Source organism: Convolutriloba macropyga, chromosome 7 (genome assembly GCF_964194025.1).
Source record: "Convolutriloba macropyga chromosome 7, txConMacr16.3, whole genome shotgun sequence".
In the NCBI taxonomy this organism is placed as follows: domain Eukaryota; kingdom Metazoa; phylum Xenacoelomorpha; order Acoela; family Convolutidae; genus Convolutriloba; species Convolutriloba macropyga.
In genome coordinates, this window is record NC_134474.1 from 17,004,960 (window position 1) to 17,023,950 (window position 18,991).

The following is an 18,991-nucleotide window of genomic DNA, read 5'->3' on the forward strand; positions in this document are numbered from 1 at the left end:
AAACGAAAATCAAAAAATCTTTTTAATTCCATATTCTACGCTGGACAAGCTTTCTAATGATACCAGTCTCAACTCTCTACGATGAATATAACGATCGGCCAAAATTGACTGAACAAAAAAGAACCCATTTGAATATATAGTTCCTCCTCCCTCAAGAGGGGTCGGAACAATTAATTTTCTATCAAGTTTTTTTTCATTGCGGCCTACCTTACAGATAGTCATTGATAAAAAAAGAAACAGAGTTAATTCGAATTACTTACCTACCGAATACCGAATTACTTACCTACCGATTACTTACTTATAAAAACGCTACCGTTATGTATCCCAAAAGCTGACAAGATTTATCAAAATTGGTACAGTTTTTTAAAGAAAATAATTACTGTTGCTTTTGCATTTGATGAAAAAATTTAAGCTTGCCGAAAAGGTAAGATGCCTATTATCTGTTTGTAATTTCTCAAATAAAAAGCAATAACAACCATATTTTTACACAATTTTGTTAATCTTTTTTGCAAAACTTTTATCATTTGAAACTGATTATGATTGACTGTTTCTCTAGCTTGAAGGTACAACATCAATCGCCACCAGCGAAGTGCCAAAAAGCCGCCATTTTAACTTTGTTTTTATTTGTTTCTTTGCTTGGTATGCACATTCTCCAAAGCTTGCAAACTTTTCTAATTAACAATAACAGAAATTGATTCAGAGCCACGGGAACAATTGAGATTTTCTCAACCAATTTTCCGAACTCTGCTAATAAAAGCATAATTAATATTATGCTTTTAATCCAATCTATACATTAAACTGCACTTTAAATGCGGACAAGATTAAAAACAACATGTTGCATTTATGACTCCAGGTATGCTAACCCCGAACAGGCGATTTTTCGAGAGCTATGTGTAAAGGTCAAAGGGCAAAAGTATGTCGCTGCTAAATTTATATTCTAGCTCGGCTAAAAATTGACACACTAAACTTTTCCGCAATTAAATATATAAAATGAGAGTTATTAATGAAGAAGTCGTCAGAATAAGTCTTGGATTTCGAAAACTTGCAGATTTGTTCCCGTGAAGTGGAACAAATTTAATCAACAAAATCACTACTTGTTAAAAGCGGAAATTGTGAAAGGAATTTGTAAAAATATATTTCTTGGTATCTAAGATTCGGTAAAATATCGTATGATTATAAGTGTCGGATGAAAAATCTTATTTGAGATGTAAAAATAAAATATTGCTAAGCTAATTCATGTTTCCTAAACAGCTCCTAATTGACTTTAAAAAGAGAAGATGCAATTAGGAGTACAATCTAACCATTTTTCTCCGAATTCCGTCCAAACTATGAGGGTACAAGTCTGTCAAATGTTGTTGTCTGTAAGTCTCTTTATTGACTCAAACAAGATGGGACATTTTTTTTTTGAATCAGCGACAATCAAGGAAATCAAATTTATAGAATCTCTCGTGTTCCATGGGGCGGCTAAAAATCATTTGTTTTTTTGCTGCTATTGATAAGCATCAAAGATTTGGAATGTTTTCCTAATAAAAAAGAGTGTCCAATATATCAACATCATTTGAACCATCTACAAACACAGTTCCAAATTACTGAAATTACATGCACCTATTATCGACCATTTGGTAATTAAAAGTATCAAAAAGGGACAGCTTACATGTCAATCATTTGTTCTTATAATTGATGCAATGTTTTGTCTTAGATCATGAGAGGATTTTTGTAGATATCATTTTAATCACTATAATGGACGCAATTAACACTCACAGAAACGAGTATATGAGAAGAAAAAGAATCACAAAGCAAAAGGGTCATAAAAATGCAGTACTGAGTTGAAAGCCTTCAGAGGAGGGTTCGTAAACGAGTGCATGGACGCTAACAGCAACTTCCACGTGGTGCCCTTGCGTGACTGTTACCAGCGCATTTGGTAGAAGTTACCTACCAGTAGTTATGAGGAGTGTTCCTGAGAAACCCACGCGAACTCAAAAAAAATTGAGAATAAATTGCCAGTCCGATTAACATCAGCTCGGGCAAGAGCCTGAGATGCTAGATAATGACGCAGATCATCAATCATCGCACTTAAAAAAGGAAGTAGCGTGGTTTTCGGTGGCACCTTGTTTAACAAATTGCACTTGTGGTCATGTTTCACTGAACCCTTACAGCAGAATTGTCTTCAAAATGTCGAAAAAGTAGCAAACGTCAAATCTGGACTGTTCTGACTAGAAGTGAATCGGTCAGATTCCAGTTAAAAACACTCGCGAAATCGAGTCGCATCAAATTTAACGCTCTGTTATTAGGCATCAAAGACGTCTTTTGTCAGGTTGTTGTGTCAGGGAGCTTGCTACACCGTATAGGTGTAAAAAAACAGATTAAAAAAAGATTCACGGCGGCTAAACTACTTGTTTGGTTCAGACAGCACATGCTCCGCATGTCCCAAGAGAAGGCAAAAAGAGGACTAAGAGGACACAAATGTTCAATGAGCTGTGACTCTAGATGTCCGACTGAAACTCTTTACAACCAATTCTACAAAAAAGTGCCCTGGTTTAGGGCAATTTTATGTTGAACAAAACGAGAAAATTAAAATAGAAGGCAGACATGTGATTTTTCTTCTAAAATCAGACAACGATAAAAGTAACCATAAAAACTTTCATTGTCAGTTCTTTCTAAGTACAAATTTTCGTAAAAAAGAGACTGGGGAAATTGTTTTCTGAGTTCTGTACTGGAGTGTTCAAGTGTTCAAATATCAGAAATATCATATTTCGATCATTAATTAGAAAACCTGTCTGAAAACTGAATAGTTGCCAGAGCAAAAACAAAATCAATCAAATTTGTTTTTAACTATTAAGAAAGCAAATGTACAAATTTTTTTATTGGTTCTTTTGCTCTTTATTTTGTCTAAAAGAAGAAAAAAAAATTGTCTCGCCTATTCTAGACAAAAACTCTTTCGATCTATGTTTTAAGACGCTTGATATTGGAATCGTTGCTGGGCTCTCAGTGTTCTATTACGTAAAAAATTGATGTTGAATAAATGTGTTCCCATAAAATGGGAAAAAAGTTTGTCGTTAATATTATAATCAAAAGTTTCCAAACCTTTCTTCTGATCAGATTATATTTGTTCTTATTTATCAGTGTCTTCAAAGGCTCAAATGTTACAACTAATTTTTGAGCCTGAGAAACTTTTTCTCTATTTTAATGCAAAATATCACTTTGTTTAAAACGCTTTCAATTACTAAATAATTAAAAAGTTTCCATCTCAATATTAGTAACAGAAAACGTTCAAACAAGAATGAAGCAAAAATTTTTGAAAGCTAAAAATGTAAGCTAATCAAAAACACTGGGAAGCATCGAAATCAGTTCAGTTTACAAAAATTTGAAAAGAAAAACTGATACTTACTTGGTTTAATTGCCGCTTGATTAGAGTAATGGATATCACATATAGTGGAGTGAAACCTTTAATTAGAGCAAAAGTAATAGCTTTTCCACACGTGAAGTACTTTAAACAATTTAAAATATTACAAAAAACAACATCGCTGAGAAATTCGAATTTTTTCCCAGATTTGGTGCACAATTTCAGATCTCTCCAATTGAATATTATTGATTTGCACTTTCTTTCTGTGCTTAATGTGTAAGGTAAGAAAGCGGTACTGTCGAATGCAAGATAACTTAAAATTGAATACAGAAAAAAGAGAAAAAGAGAAAAAGTGAAAGTAGAACTAGTACTGTGTGTGTAAAAGGTAGGATTTAAAAAAGACTTCAAAGTGTTTCTTGAAAAATGATAATATGCCACGTAATTCGCCACTAATTGGATTACAAATTTCAACAAAAGAGTCAATTTTCTTCTTTTCTATGGTGCACTTTTACCACCAGTTCTATATATGTTCATATACACTGACACAAAATCAGTACGGAATCTAAAAATGTAGCTTCAATATTACCAACCATTTTAGGCCACTCAGAAAGTAACGCGAAAAAAATTAGCAAGTATTATTTGCTTGATAGTATCATTAACAAATAGTTTGTATTTCATTCACGGCTTCGTAGTTAACTGTTCAATCACCATTTCTTTGAAAGAGAAGCGAGTTTTTTAGGAAGAGTTGGATTCGATTGTGGTGCTTTTTTTTGGACATTGATTGACGTACTGATAGGTGGTGAAAAAAAGGTTAACAGTTTTCGCAAAATCAAGATGGTCTAATTTAGATTGAGAGAACAAGTGAGATAAAAAGGTTAAATCGCGAGAGAAATTGTAGTTCTTGCGACTCCTACCTTCGAAAAAAAAGGTCATACAAGATTTTGAAGAGTGAGCACATCACGTAAAAAAATTACAAAATGCGAAAATTATTTATTGCTTTTTAGCACATTTGCAAAGATTTTGAGTTTTGAGCAACAGAAATTACTATTCTAAATAAAAAAAAATTAATATTTTTCAATTTAGTATTAGAATTATATCACTGTAATAGATTGGCGCAAAAATTTAAAGTAGTTTTCAAAAACGGGAGAAAGCAAAAAGAAGAGGTTTTTGAAGACGTCGAAATTTTGCATCCATTTTCTTCATCAGGACACTGAATTCCAATTTTTGGACATAAGAGTTTGTATTTAGAAAAATCGTCGACTGAGAAATTTATGTTCAGCGCCTCTTGTACTTTGGGTTATTTGTAGAAAATAGTTCTGTGACACCTTGGACGCCTTATCTTAAAGCTTACAAAAAGCTTTCGTTTCTTAAAGCTTCCGTCTCTCTCGATATAGTCGACGCCGTAGCAAAAATAATTGCACGAACCCAAAAAGATCAAAATTTAACATCAAGACGATTTCAGGATGTCGTGCTTGTATGTAAATTTTATGTTTTTTATATTTTTATATATATATATATATAAATATATATAAATATAACAGAAAATGACAGCCCACAGCAATCACGATATAACGAAAACGGCTTGATGGTAAATTTTAATCATTTCGCTTTTTGGCAATTGTTTTTGCCACGGCGTAGACTATAGCAACGGAAAAAAAACATTAGTCGTAAATTCGTGTCAACGAAAAAAAAGATGACATTCTTATTTTTTGTATATCAATTCAAATTTTTTGTTTTTTCTGCAGTTACTTTATCACAATAAAGAAAGATTCTTTGGTGTAGAAAAGAAAGTCAATTTAATCAGTTTTCTGATTACTGAAAGTTTTCAATAGCTTCCTTTAATGAGATTAAGAAATCTATTCAATGCGGTTATTTGATAGCTAATGGTCTTGATGATTTGATTTTACGTGCTTTCAAATTTTTTAGAATGAATTTTTGTTACTTTTCATTTTTTGTTTTTTTTCTGTCAACTGCAAAATTGGTGTCATCAAAAAAAGATCTCACTTTCTTTTGATTTCAATCTCAATCTCCTAAAAATTCAATGTTACAGCCAACGATTTTAATCTTGGAAACTTTGCGTTCTCCAAAACATTTTGTGATTTTTTTCTTTGTGGGCCTTGTAATTTTTCGTGTTAATAACAAGTCCCATTGAATTTCAATTGAGACGCAAGCAATAGAGAGCAAAAAACGACGTTTTTGAAGACTTTAATATTTTGCATCTATTTTTTTATCAGGACTCTGCATTCCAATTTTTGAATCTAAGAGTTTGCATTTAGAAAAATCATCAACTGAGGAAATCATGCTTACTGCCCGTTTTACTTCGGGATATTTCAAGAAAACAGTTCTGTGACAATTTGGACGCTTCATCTTTAAATTATCAGAAAATTTTCGTTTCTCAAATTTTTCGTTTTTCTCGATATAACTGACGCTTTGAAAAAAAAATTGCACGAAAAAAATTGATCAAAAGTTTATCATCAAGACGTTTTCAGGATGTCGTGTTTATATATATATATATATATATATATTTATATATATATTTATATATATATATATATATATATATATATACAAAACAGAAAATGACAGCTCAAAGCAATCACATTATGCCGAAAAGTTCTTGATGGTAAATTATACTTTTTTTTGTAAATAATAAACTCAAAAAGATTTTTTTCTTATTTTTGTTCAATTAATTTTGGTTGATCGATATATTCATCGTTGAGAATAGTGAGAGTTATAATTATAAAGCTTGTTTTTATATCAGTCTCTGTGCGAGTATTTTTTGTATATCAGTTCAAATTGACTTTTTTGAAGTTACTTCATCACAACACTGAGTGATTCGCTGTTGAAAAAAAATCAATTTAGTCAATTTTCTGATTAGTGAAAGACATCAATAGCTTCCTTTCAATGGGTTTAAGAAATTTATTAAAGGGGGGATTTGATAGCTAATGGTTTTGCTGCGTTTGATTTAACGTGCTTTCAAAGTTTATAGAATTAATTTTTCGAATTTCCCATTTTCTTGATTTCTTTTTGTCAACATGAAAGGTGGTGTCATTAAAGAGAGGTCCCACTTTCTTTTGATTTAAACATCGACCTCTCAACAAATTTTATATTACATCGGTGTTTTTTAACTAGGAAACTTTGCGGTTTTAAAAACATTTTGTGATTGTTTTCTTTTTGTGAACCTTTCAAATTTTCGTTCTAATATCAAGTCCCATTGATTTTCAATTGAGACGCAGTAGGACACAAACAGTTTCACAGTTATATCCCAATTGAGTGAAAATAACTATCAAATGAAATAATAACACATAATTTTCTGTTAAAGGCTGATGACGTTAATGACATCTACACTATGTTTTTCCCTATATTGATAGTACATTTTTCTGTATCTGTAATTATTTTTCAGTCCTGTCCTAAGCCTTAACCTCTGCAAAGACATATTTTTTGAGGACTTATAAGTAAGTCTATTGTGAATTTTTCTTTTAAATCTAATGGCTTTTGTTAATAGTTTCAAAAACTTCGATGGATTTTGGACTTAATATTTTTTCTTGTCTTTTTTGGACTGATTATCTAGTCCTATTATGGACAGGTCCCATCTGCTTTGTAGTTGAGAACAAGTGAATTTTTGGGTTTTATTACTATGAGCTTTTAAAAGTAGATATTGAGTTTTTGCCATATATAAGTTTAATTGTTTTTATTTATTTTGTCTATTATATTGTCTCGCAGTCTTGTTAATGGGTGATATAATGAGCTCCTTTACGCGGCATGTCATTAAAAAATTCATTAATTAGTTTGGTTTTGTAACATTTTCTTTTTACAAAAACATCTATTTGTGTCTATCTCTAATCTCTTCATTTGGTAGACAATCAGGTCAAATATGTGGATGAGCGGGGTCGGAACAATGTGAGCGAACGCACATTACCGAGCCTAATTGTTTTGTTTGTATTTAAATTACTTTTGGTGCTATCTGTTGGCTGATTTTTCCCTAAATTTGCTAATGACTTTAAGGAAGGTCAACAGATCAGAGAAAAAATTATAAAATGCGGTATCACTTTTTTGTTTAGGAGCATTTCTTTCTTAGCTTTACTCAAAAACTATGTCTTTCTAGAGAAAATATTGGATGAATTGGTTCTCATATAACAAGATGCTTCAAAACGGCAAAGTGGCGGTGGATTAAGGTGAAAAAAAGAATCAAAACTGCGCTAGCTTTTTCCATAAACTGCTTGTAACCGTAAATGGATATTTTAAGTCAGCAAGTCTGGCTCTCACGTGTTTTAAATAAACTGGAGTGTAACGATTTGACAAATGAAGAAATCTTCCCGCAGTTCAGTTTCAATTTATTGAAAAAATTTCAGAACTAGTGTTGATTTTATTTTCGCAACGAAATTTGCTGTTGTGTTCGTTAACAGTTAAGAAATCTAATTCTATCACTCCTTCTCATCGTGAATGAAAATGAATGCAATGTGAAAATGTAAAAAAACAGCAAAAAATTTCAAAAAAAGCGAAATGAAAATTCGCTACGCAATGAAAAAATTATTTGTCATAAACGATGAAATTAAGTACAAACCCTACTTTAATTTTCACGCGGAAAATTCCACAAAGCACTCCTAAAATTTGGTATTCTGTGTTTTTCAAAGATTCTGAGAAGGAACGAGCGAAGAACTGAAAGAAAACATGAAAACAAATAATAACTAGACGGATATGCAAAACTGTAACGAAATAAATTCTTACCAGAAATGTTAACCGGCGATGACCCTGTTCCCAAGTATTTTTTGTTCATTCTCATAATGCACACTTTTCGCCTGTAAATGACCGGCTGCACGTGGGCGGTATCAGTGCGCTCACTTTTAGAGAAACTCATGCTGTATTTGTGACGTCACAAAGGTAGAATAAACGACAACTTATAACCGAAGATTAGTGAATAAATGGGATACGTGATATTTTAGTTATTGATGTCGACGGGGTGTAGTGATGAATAAATCAATTTGCTAATTGCATAAATTTTTCCTTTTTGACTGCTCAGTAGTTGATCATACCCCAAAAATAACTCCAACAAATATCCTGTTATATTAAATGAAAATTAACCTTAATCGTCAAAATGCACAGACCGGATATTAACAATTTAAACTGTTCAGATTATTTCCAAAGCGCGCTGTAAGTGATCCCTTACCAATGATATTCTTGATAAAAAAATTAAAAGTGGACAATTGTACGTTAAAAACTGAAAAAAACGGCTAAAATTAGGAGTATAAGAATGAATAAACCAATTTACAGCCCAGACAAGTGTGAATTTTTTCTACAGTAAAAGATAAACCTCAAATAGCTTGAACACTTTTTTGAAGTCTTGTGAAATACGTATAGAAAAAAACCCATTCAGATCCAATTTAATTACAGTTGATGTGGGGGGTTACTAGAAAGTGAGTCGAGGTGGGGGGTAGTGAAAGTGCATTGAAGGGCTGGGGGAAGAGGGAAAACCCATTTCCGATTCCTCTTTCTAATCATTTTGTGTGGATTGATGAAAGGATAACTCAAAAAATAATCAGGCCGTTGAACAGAAAACAAATTTATTACTGTTTGAATCTTTCTGGGTTTTATGGCAGAAAATGGGACTTTTTTAAAGAAAAATTAACCCACATCTGGAAATTGCGTAAAACGAATCTTGGTTTGTTCGTTTAAGTTACGTTCTCAATTCAAAGCAAGATAAAAAGAAACGAAACAGATATTCTAAAAATACACTTTCAACTGACCTTGGGACAGCGTTCAAAGCTTTATAGAGAAGAGCATATAAATTGGAGATAAACTATAAATTAATTTGAGTTTTCTATTCTCAAAAATTTGATAAATTCGAGTAGAGTTGAATTGAACTGATCAACCAAACTATCAACTGCTTCCTTATTTTTCCGTACACAAGAAGGCTCGTGAAAGTCTGAGCGAGTTCTAATACATTCACTGATATTCCACGTTGACGCTAGATTGTTCACAATTGTTGTGAATTACATAAACAAAAACTTTTTCAGAAACAAAGAAAAAATTGGAAGTAGAACCTCCAAATCTTATAAAGATGACTTGGTATAAAATTTTAACGTTTCTTTGTTTTTGTTGTTTCTTTATTCCTTTACGCTATTTTGATTCTAACCAGCACACGTCATTTCTTAAAACAACGCCTCCTTCTGATTCAGTTTTTGTAAAGATACCAATCAAGCACTTCTTTGAGATGTTCTTTGAGCCGGTAACAAGACCATCATCTAAATAACAAGTCTTAAAAAATAAGTTCACAACACACTTAAAGTTTGACAAAAACTAAAATTGTTTTATTTGAGCGTTACCCTAGTTCAGAAATTGTCATTTGTAAACTAAGAATATTATGGGTATGTTCAGTTTTTGTTAGACAATAACGACGTTTTTTCTTCCGTATCGTCGGAATGTTTAGCTTTAAACGTAAGAAATGATCGGTATGTTTAGTTTCATAGGTTCGTTGTGTTCAGTTTTAAACGTAATAAAAACTTTGGGAATTTTGGTGTCCTGTTTCTGGTATGTTCAGTTTCTTAGGTTCGTTATGTTCGGTTTTTGAAGTAACACAGAAAATCATGCAAAAATGGCGAATGTACTTGATTTCTCACGATCATATTAAGACTCCATGATCAATTTAAAGACTAAGGTCACCTTATGAATTGAATCCTTATCAATTTTCAACAAGTCTGTTAAATTTTTAGTTCGAAAAACAAACAAATAATTCAGATTTGTTCAACTAGTTTTATAAATGAGCGCAAAAAAAATTCAATCAATTCTTGATTTTTGTTCAATGAAATGAACTCTAGGAGGTAGTTTTGAAACTCCTGCGATTAAAAGATCACCAGACTTGATGATTTTTGACATATTTATTTGACTGGATTATGAACAAAAAACAAATTTATTTGGAAAAAACTGAACAAGTTTATTTGGAAAAAACTGATGATTTCTTACGTTCTAAACCAAATATACTCAATCTGAAAAAAAGAATATATCGATTCTAAGAGATCGAACATGCCGACAACTATCTTCGTTTGAATCCAATCATACCGAATTTAAAAAGCGAACATACCGACAATTTTCTTACGCTTAGAACTCAGTTTATGAGATCTAGAGATCTAACATACCGACGATTTCTAACATTTGAAACCGATCATATCGAAACAACCAAACATACCGACTACTTCGTACGTTACATGCCAAACATTTATTGCGTCATTTTTGTTTGGTCTCTGGACTAAGATAGTTTTCTGAGAGCGTAACGTCAATAGATTAAAAGTCGCGAGTTCATAAAACAATACCGATTGAAGCGTACCAATTATATATTATCACCAGTTTCGCAAGGGCGGTAAAACCTTAAAAAATATTCTACGATATTATCACGGGTATCTTTTACAGTATTGATTTCTGCTTTTTCCGAGATTATCATGAATCGTGGACGAATTTTCACAAGCACAAAATTGTCGTGATCAATAAAAACAACTCTTTATTCTCAGAAACTACAAGAACCAATGAATTTACAATTAAACAAGAAAAAAAAAGCAATGCAACACCAAATTGGGTATTAAATTACACAATGATGGGCTGAGATTTTAGTTTAGGCACAGTAGTTTCAATATTTGCACAAAAAACAGCTCATGTAATTTTGCTGTACCTTAAAGAAGATTTGTGAGTGGCTCCTACTGGAACGAGGGAGATAAAAGGAAGGCACAAGAAAGTCTTGTCGGAGCAAAAATATCATCCAAAATTGGATGACAAAATTAAAGCGATAGAGTTGACGACACTCGCGTAGCAATTGGTAAACTATTACAGCAGAATTTTGCAAGAAAAATTACAGTGATGTAGCTTTACATCTGATAACTTAAAGTTTAAAACTAAAGTTTAAAAAAATTATGATTTCACCCAATAAGCCAGGAGATTGAAAATGGCTCTCATATGACTCATCAAATTCAGACAACACAAGAACTACAGAGGCAGCAGGTAGCGTTTTTTTTTTCGAAAAGGAACATTGGAAAAGGACAAAAATTGGCATCATCGATGATAAATGGAAATTGCTGTTTACACTTCCGAAATTTGATAATCTAAACTATTGAATATAATTGACCCAACTGTATTTCGTAACCAAGATAGCTAATCGTTTTACCTTTTAATTTTATTCCTTTAGATATGACGCTGTATGCTAAACATTCAGTTATTAATTAATTCATGCTGAAAATTAGACATAAATACCATTTGTAAAGCAGTAACTGAGAAAACACCTTAAAAATGTTTAATCAAGACCAGGAAAATTTCTGTAGATGAGTGAATCAGGTTTTTTTTTACCTTGCAAAAATATCAAAAAACTAGCCAAAGTCTTTTCAGCATATGAAAAAGAAAATAAAATGTTTTTTCTTCGAAAAGAGCCTCAATTTCGGAATAAGATTAGATATTCTAAAACTCATTAGCAATTACATTTACAGGTTAAAAATTGTCAAACTGTTATGCTGTTGTTACACTACACTGTTGTTACACTATTGTTATACTACACACAAAACACAACACAATATTGAAATTGGTTCTAAAGTTAGAACTCCAATACAGTCAAAGGACGAAACTGTAGTCCAAGGGCGTGTATATATATATATATATATATATATATATATATATATATATATATATATACAATTAACATAACATACATACAATAACATATATATATATAAAAGGTGCAAACGCAGTTGTCTAAACTCAGGTATAAAGTACTCTTCAAATTTTTTTCAGAGAATAATCTGTGGAAACTCAGTTAGTTTTATTTGAATATGAGAATCAAAAAGCTTTTTTGTTGCTAAAATACCCAGTATGAGAATGAAAAAATGAGCAGAGGAGTCACGAAATCAGCCCATCAGAAACAGGGCGGTCAGAGTTAGCAAAAAGAAATCTGTTTCCACCAAGAAATCAAAAAAATAGCCACAACACTCACACCCATGGACACTTTATATTAAAAACCATTTGTCATCAACTACATCTATAACTCTGCTTAAAGTTGTTAATCATCAATTCATATTGTCTTGGTGTGTTGTCTTGGTCTACCTCATTTTGCACGTTCTATATTCAAATTATGATTCTGACTGCTCAAAAGTCAAGTTCTTTAAGAGTTCATTACAGTCCCCCTCGTTTTGGCGTTGTAGTCAAAACCTAAAGGGTTAATGATTTGTTAAAAGTTGTGAATGTGGTTAATGTTCATTAAATTTGTGTCCTGTTTCGACGTTATGATCCGTTTCCTAGTCGTCAATTACTAGTGCCAATTTGTTTACTGGTCTTGTTTGTTTCCCGAACCCAGTTCTGATTTCGCATGATCTAACTTTTCCATCATTGCTGTGAGACAATTTTTCGACAATACCGACGGGCCAAATACCTCCTGGAGTCATGTCTTCCAATATCCAAACAAGGCTACCAACTTCGAGAGGCTTCTGATCTTTTATCCATTTGGGTCTCCTAGCCATTGTGGGTATGAACTCGCGCAGGAGTCGTGTCCAAAATTGATGTGAAAGGGTAATACATCTTTTCCAGTCCTTGTTGTAATCTTTAGTGATTGACAGTATTGACGGCAAACGTTTGTGAGGTCGACCGATAAGGAAATGATTAGGCGTGATTGGTTGATAAGACAAACCGTTGTCTGGGACGTAAGTCAAAGGCCTGCTGTTCAGGATTTCTTCGACTTGAGTTAGGAACGAGTGAAATGTTTCTTCGGTCAACATTTGAGAGCCAATCACTGAGTAGAGAATTCGTTTTGAGGACTGCACGAGTCTTTCCCATGCTCCTCCGAAGTGGGATGCGTATGGTGGGATGAACTTCCATTCGATGGTCTCTTTGAGTAATCGGTCACTGATTTCCTGGTGGTCGAATTGGTTTACTTTTGTAATGAGTTCACGAGAAGCGCCAACGAAATTTCTACCATTATCAGAGACAATGAGGTGAGGGTTTCCTCGACGGGCAGTAAACCTCAGTATCGCTTGAATAAAGGAATCAGTGCTTAAATGGTAAGCTGGTTCTAGATGAACGGCTCTCGTGGTAAGGCAAGTGAAGATGCAAGCGTATCGTTTTGGATACAAGTTGTCGCTGGCCTTTATAGCGAAAGGACCAAAGAAATCTACACCCGTATTTTGAAAAATAAAGTTTTCAGTATTTGGAATTCTAAAGTCTGGCAGGGGTGCCATTTGAGGTTGCAACGCTACTGCTTTTTGTCGACGGCAATCGAAACATCGGTTGATTATTGTTCGTAAGGCGGAGCGAAGGCTGATTACAATAAAGGACTGTTGAACAATGAAACGGCAATGGTCGAGTCCTGTATGTCCATTGTGGTTGTGAATGTCTCTAAGCATAAGAAAAGTTATATGTTCTTTGCCACTTAGGATTACTGGGGTTTGTAAGTTTTCTTCTAGTTGATTTCCATTGGCAAGACGTCCATTAGCTCTTATAACTCCGTCGTCGGAAATGAAGGGCAAGAAATTTTTTATTTTTGAGTGTGCTGGAACGGTCTGGTCTTTGCGAAGACAATCTAGCTCTTCCTCAAATGAGAGTTCTTGAGATTGCCTAAGTAGATAAGTTTTGCTCATATTGACTGTTTTTATGGTCAAGTGGAAACTCTTCGTTGTAGTTTTGAGGTTGCTGATAAACAAAATTACAAATGCGAGAACGCGTTTAAGTTTTTCAAAGCTTGAGAACCGTTTTGGGTCAATGAGTGGCTGGTTTGCCCTTGAGAGAGCCATTGAGGCTGCTAAAGGGTAATTTGGCACTTTTGTCGGAGGCCAATTTGTTGGGTCATGTTTCAAGAAAAATGGCCCTTTAAACCAACGACAATCCGGTTTGAACTCGTTTAATTTCAACCCTCTTGTTCCGTCGTCAGCTGGATTCAAGACACCTGGAACATGACGCCAGTCTGATGGTGAAGTTGTTTCAAGAATTTCTGCAACTCTGTTTGCTACATACATTTTGTGTCTTTCTTTGGAGTTGTAAATCCATTGTAGGGTGGTTGAGCTATCCGACCAAAATGTCGTTTTGCTAATTGTTACATCGAGCTGTTGCTTTATGAAGAAGGCTAGCCGGACTCCGATAACAGCTGCTGCCAGTTCTAGTTTAGGTATGCTTTGCTGTCGAATCGGGGCAACTTTTGCTTTTCCCATTATAAAATTGATTGAACAAGTTGAATCTGTATACTCTGTTTTTAAATATGCTACGGCACACATTGCTGTTAGAGAAGCGTCGCAAAAGATATGAAGAGTTGATTCTTTAGGTGTCTTTTTCTCCTCGAACAGAAATCGTGGTATTTCGATGCTGGAAATGTTTCTGATTTCTGTCATAAGAGACTTCAGTGTTGCATCAAAACTGGTAGGTAACAGGTTGTCCCATTGTTTTCCTAAACGCCAGACGTCCTGCATGATTGTTCTTAACCGCACTGTGAAGGGCGCAATAAACCCTATTGGGTCATAGATGGATGAAACACTCTTCAAAATCTTTCTCTGGGTGGGGTTCTCTAGATCTACTTTTTTAAATGTTTTGCTGTTTATAACGAAAGAGTCTCTAGACACAGACCACTGTATTCCTAATACTCTCCCGGTATCAGTTGATGATGGCTGTTCGTCTTTTTCTCCGTATTTTGGAATAGGCGGTAGAATGGTAGACTCCTTTGTATCGTTAGGATTCTGGTCTTCTTTAGGGATTGACTTCATTGTTTCAAGTGAGTTGGAGGACCACTTGGTTAAATTGAAACCACCTAGCAAAAGTAAATTTTTCAGATCTCTTGAAATGGAAATTGCTTCTTCGACTGTGTCTGTTGCGTGATATAGGTCATCCATGTAAAAGGAACGTAAGACTGCCTTAGCTGCTGAAGGGTACTGCTGACAGTTGTCCTCCGCTGTTCGTCGCAAGGCGAAGTTACAACATGTCGGTGAACACCTTGCTCCAAAAATGTGCCTTCTAAATTGGAAGCAAATTATCTTTTCGCCTTTCTTCCACAGAAATCTTAAAAACTTTTGGTCCTGTGGTCGAACACCTACTTGCATAAACATGCCTTCAATGTCAGCAGATATCGCAACTTTTTTCTGCCTGAACCTGCAGATAACACCGGTCAAGTTTTGCATCAAGTCAGGCCCTGGCATGAGTTGGTTATTTAATGATACACCATGATATTTTGATGCTGCGTTCAAAACTTTTCTTATTTTTGCTTTGTTAGGGTTAATGACAGGGTGATGCGGAATGTGCCAAATGTTTGGAGTCGTTTTATCTAAGGGAACTTCTTCAATGTAATTCTTCTTCAGATCTTCGTCGATTGTTTTCGTGTATTTCTCTAACAATTCCGGGTCCCTTTCTAGTCGCTTAACTAGGGCGTTGAGTTGTTTGAAGTCTAAAGTGAAGTTATTTGGCAGGTCGGGTTTGTTTTTCCATAAAAGCCCAACGTGGTATCGTCCTTCCTTGAACTCTACAGTAGATTCCAAAATGTCTGATGCGCGTTTATCGGTCTCTGATTTTGTGACGTCCTTATTGGACGGCAAGTTTTCAACTTTGTACCAGTTGAGTACTTCGTTATACAGAGTGTCGTCAATTTCGCAGCACTCTGTAGACTCACTTTTGACAATTTGAGACTGGCATGTTACTGCTGAGGGCAGATCAGTTTTCCCTGACGCAGTCCATCCAAGTTCTGTTTGAATAGCTCTTGCGGTATTTGGAGGACCATAGTGAATCTCTCTAGGTGCAATGAGATCAAAATTGTCGCATCCAATCAAAATAGAGATTTGATTGATGTCAACGTCGGGGTATGAAATATGTTTCAAGTGATCAAATTCCTGACACACTTTTCGAATCCATTCTAAATTATATTGGGGAAACTCTATGTCGGCCGAAACCTGAACGTCTTCTATATCAAAAGTTTGATTAGAACTCATTCCTTTAATCGAAAGGTTAACGTTGGTGAATGACACACTTTTTGTTCCATGGATTCCTTTGTGCAATTCTGTGTGTTGGGTTTTTTCGTCAAGAACGATTCCAAGTGCGGAAGCAGTTTTCGTTAACATCATTGATACGACGCTTCCATTGTCCAGAAAGGCGTACGTGTTTACTGACTTACCATCCCTTGAGAGTGTTACGGGGAGTATCTGAAGGAGTGCAGGACGTTCTGATGATCCAGCGGTACTGCAATGTGTTGAGTTCGCTGACTGGCTAGATTCATCGTGTAAGTGTGTATGATGACGTTTGCTACAACTTCTGCAACTCTGCGTAGAAGGGCACTCCTTTGAAGAGTGACCCATTTTCAGACAATTGAAACAGGCTTTGAGTTGATAGATGGCGTCCCTACGCTGCTTAACGGACATGTTTTTGAATTTTTCGCACATGTATATTCTGTGTTTGCCGTCCTCGAACAGACACTTTGAAGCTCTGCTTGTTTGAGGAACGTTTTGGTCTTCTAATTGTTGCTGCTGATTTCTAGAACTCTTGAACTGCCTTTGATGTTGACTACGTTCTTTGTTAAATTTTGAAGTTGTCTGCATGTCGGAAATCTTGTCTTGCGTGGATACATATCTTGATGTTCCTTGAATTTGGTTTTGATCATATCTAGGTGATTGTTCCCATATTGTGAACTATTGCTCCGCGGATTTGATGAGTCATTTCTGCCCAGCTTGTTTCGAGAAAAAGGTTCTAAATTCTCGAAGGTTTGAGCAGTCAAAGAGAGCCATTCGGCGAACTGCTCTAAGGAGGGAGATTCAATCTGATGTTGTGCACAATGTTTGCTCCAGTCAACTAGTTGACTATAAGGTAATTTCTGTATTGCAACTTGGGTATTCATCGTTGATTTGAGGTCGTGTTCGTATTCCAGGCGTGTAAAAGTATTCACCAAGTCGTTTATAAATATACTAAAATTGTCAAAACTTTTGGGTCGCTGGGCTGACGGGCTCGGAAACGATGCAAGTTTTTCTAAGTACGCATTTACGATGACGCTAGACTTGCCATACTTTTTCTTCAGGTCGGCTAGAGCTGGGTGATAGCATTGACCATTGCAACCGTAGCCTTTAACTAAACTCTTTGCTTGTCCAGTGAGAAGTGATTGTAAGTGCGTCATCTTTTCTGTAGTGCTAAGTGGCCTCGAGTCAATGACAGACTCGAATAACTGTATCCAATCTGTCCAAGTGAGGGGATTGCCATTAAAGGTGTCAAGTTTTAGTGTCGGGAGAGTTCCTGATGAGACCGGAGTAGTGATAAATTGTTGCCTATGAGTGTGATCCTGACAATTTGCCAGACCAAATGAGGCTTGATGTTGTGGAAACGTAGTTTGATCAAACAAATTTCTTGTGGTTGATTCATGGAAGGAAAAGTTTGATGTTTCTGTATTTTGAAACGTTGCCGGCTGATTGGAACTAAGTGTTATACCAGTTGAAGCTGATAAAGTTTCCTGCGGAATCTCTCTGTGTTCTGATTCGTTTTGTAGTGTTTGTTGTTGGAGGTTTGTTGGTAATCTTGTTTCTGTATCCGTTGAATTGTTGACAAGATCAGAACTGACTTTTAATTTTCTCCGAACAAAGTTAAGTTTTCTGCGGGAGTCGCGTTTAACTGCTAATGTCTCATCTAAAAACTGACAATGTTCTGATTCGTCTAGATTGAGTAGGAGAAACTCATTAGTCTTTTCTAGCTCAGATAGCAACTGCTGAACTTCCTTTTCTCCTTCTATGAACTCGTCGTATGGCAGATTCTCATCAGTTGAAAGGTCTTCGATCAGATCGTTTATGCTCGAAACGCAATATTTGTGAAAACTACGCTGACTTTCAACGGTTTTGGCAGGCATGGTGAACTTTTCTTTATAGAACTCTGTAGGTAAAGTTTTATCTTTTTACGTATGCTCAAAAGAATTGAGGCTGTGTTGGTCTATTATAATTTCTTGCGGACGATTTGATGTTGGTATTTGGTCACAAGAAATCCGAATTACTACGTTGAATATGTAGGAGGTCTTTTGACTTGGGGAGATTTGTCTTGCTAACTGACCGGTGGCACCTCACGGAACCTGGGGACAGTTAGAAGACAATGCTGTCTCTACCAGCTGACCAATGGCACCTCACGGAAACTGGGGACAGCTAGTATAGATGTTTTTGGAAGTAATCTGTTATCTCACAAGTAGTTCAAGAGGCTACTCACAGAGCCTGGTGAACATTTAAGGTAAAGAGGATTTGTGAAATTTAAGTTGAAGTAGAAACTACCAGGTTGAGCAGATGCACGTACATGAATTCCGTTTACACTCGTAAATTTTGCTGTGACCACTGTTATTCAACATTAAGTTATAATCCTTGTACAGAATCTTTTGTTTGATAAGGTGGTGAAGGTTTGAGCGACCACATTCGTTAAGGTGAAGATGATCTTTAGGATTGAAGTATTTAGCGCCTGATATATGCTGACTGATTCCTCTATATTTCCAGTTGACTGAGGGTTTGTGACTACGAGTTCTTTGGGACACTTTCTCGAGGATTTCGTTAACGGCTGCTGATCGCTGTTTGTTTTCGTTTCGTTCTGGTATTCCTATGAGGTATACTTCTTTGGTTCTTTCGGTCAAAAAATTTGCGAGTTCAATCAACTGAATTGCGATGTCAATTGGTGTTTTGTCTGAAGGTTTGCAGCCGTTAT

The 18,991-nt window shown here is 35.1% G+C and overlaps 1 protein-coding gene across 5 annotated transcripts in view; it reads right to left on the reverse strand.

The window, feature by feature from the left end:
* The window catches only part of LOC142342653 (dual specificity calcium/calmodulin-dependent 3',5'-cyclic nucleotide phosphodiesterase 1A-like), a 339,291-nt gene that overhangs the window by 100,175 nt on the left and 220,125 nt on the right, over positions 1 to 18,991 (reverse strand). The window contains exon 1 of one of the 5 annotated variants that reach the window (XM_075394103.1): positions 8,072 to 8,397. The exons of the other annotated variants lie outside the window; for them this stretch is intronic. Coding sequence (XP_075250218.1) covers positions 8,072 to 8,201 — 130 coding nt within the window. The 5' untranslated portion in view covers positions 8,202 to 8,397. Of the gene's footprint in view, positions 1 to 8,071; positions 8,398 to 18,991 lie in introns of those variants that run through there. 5 annotated transcript variants of the gene reach the window in all.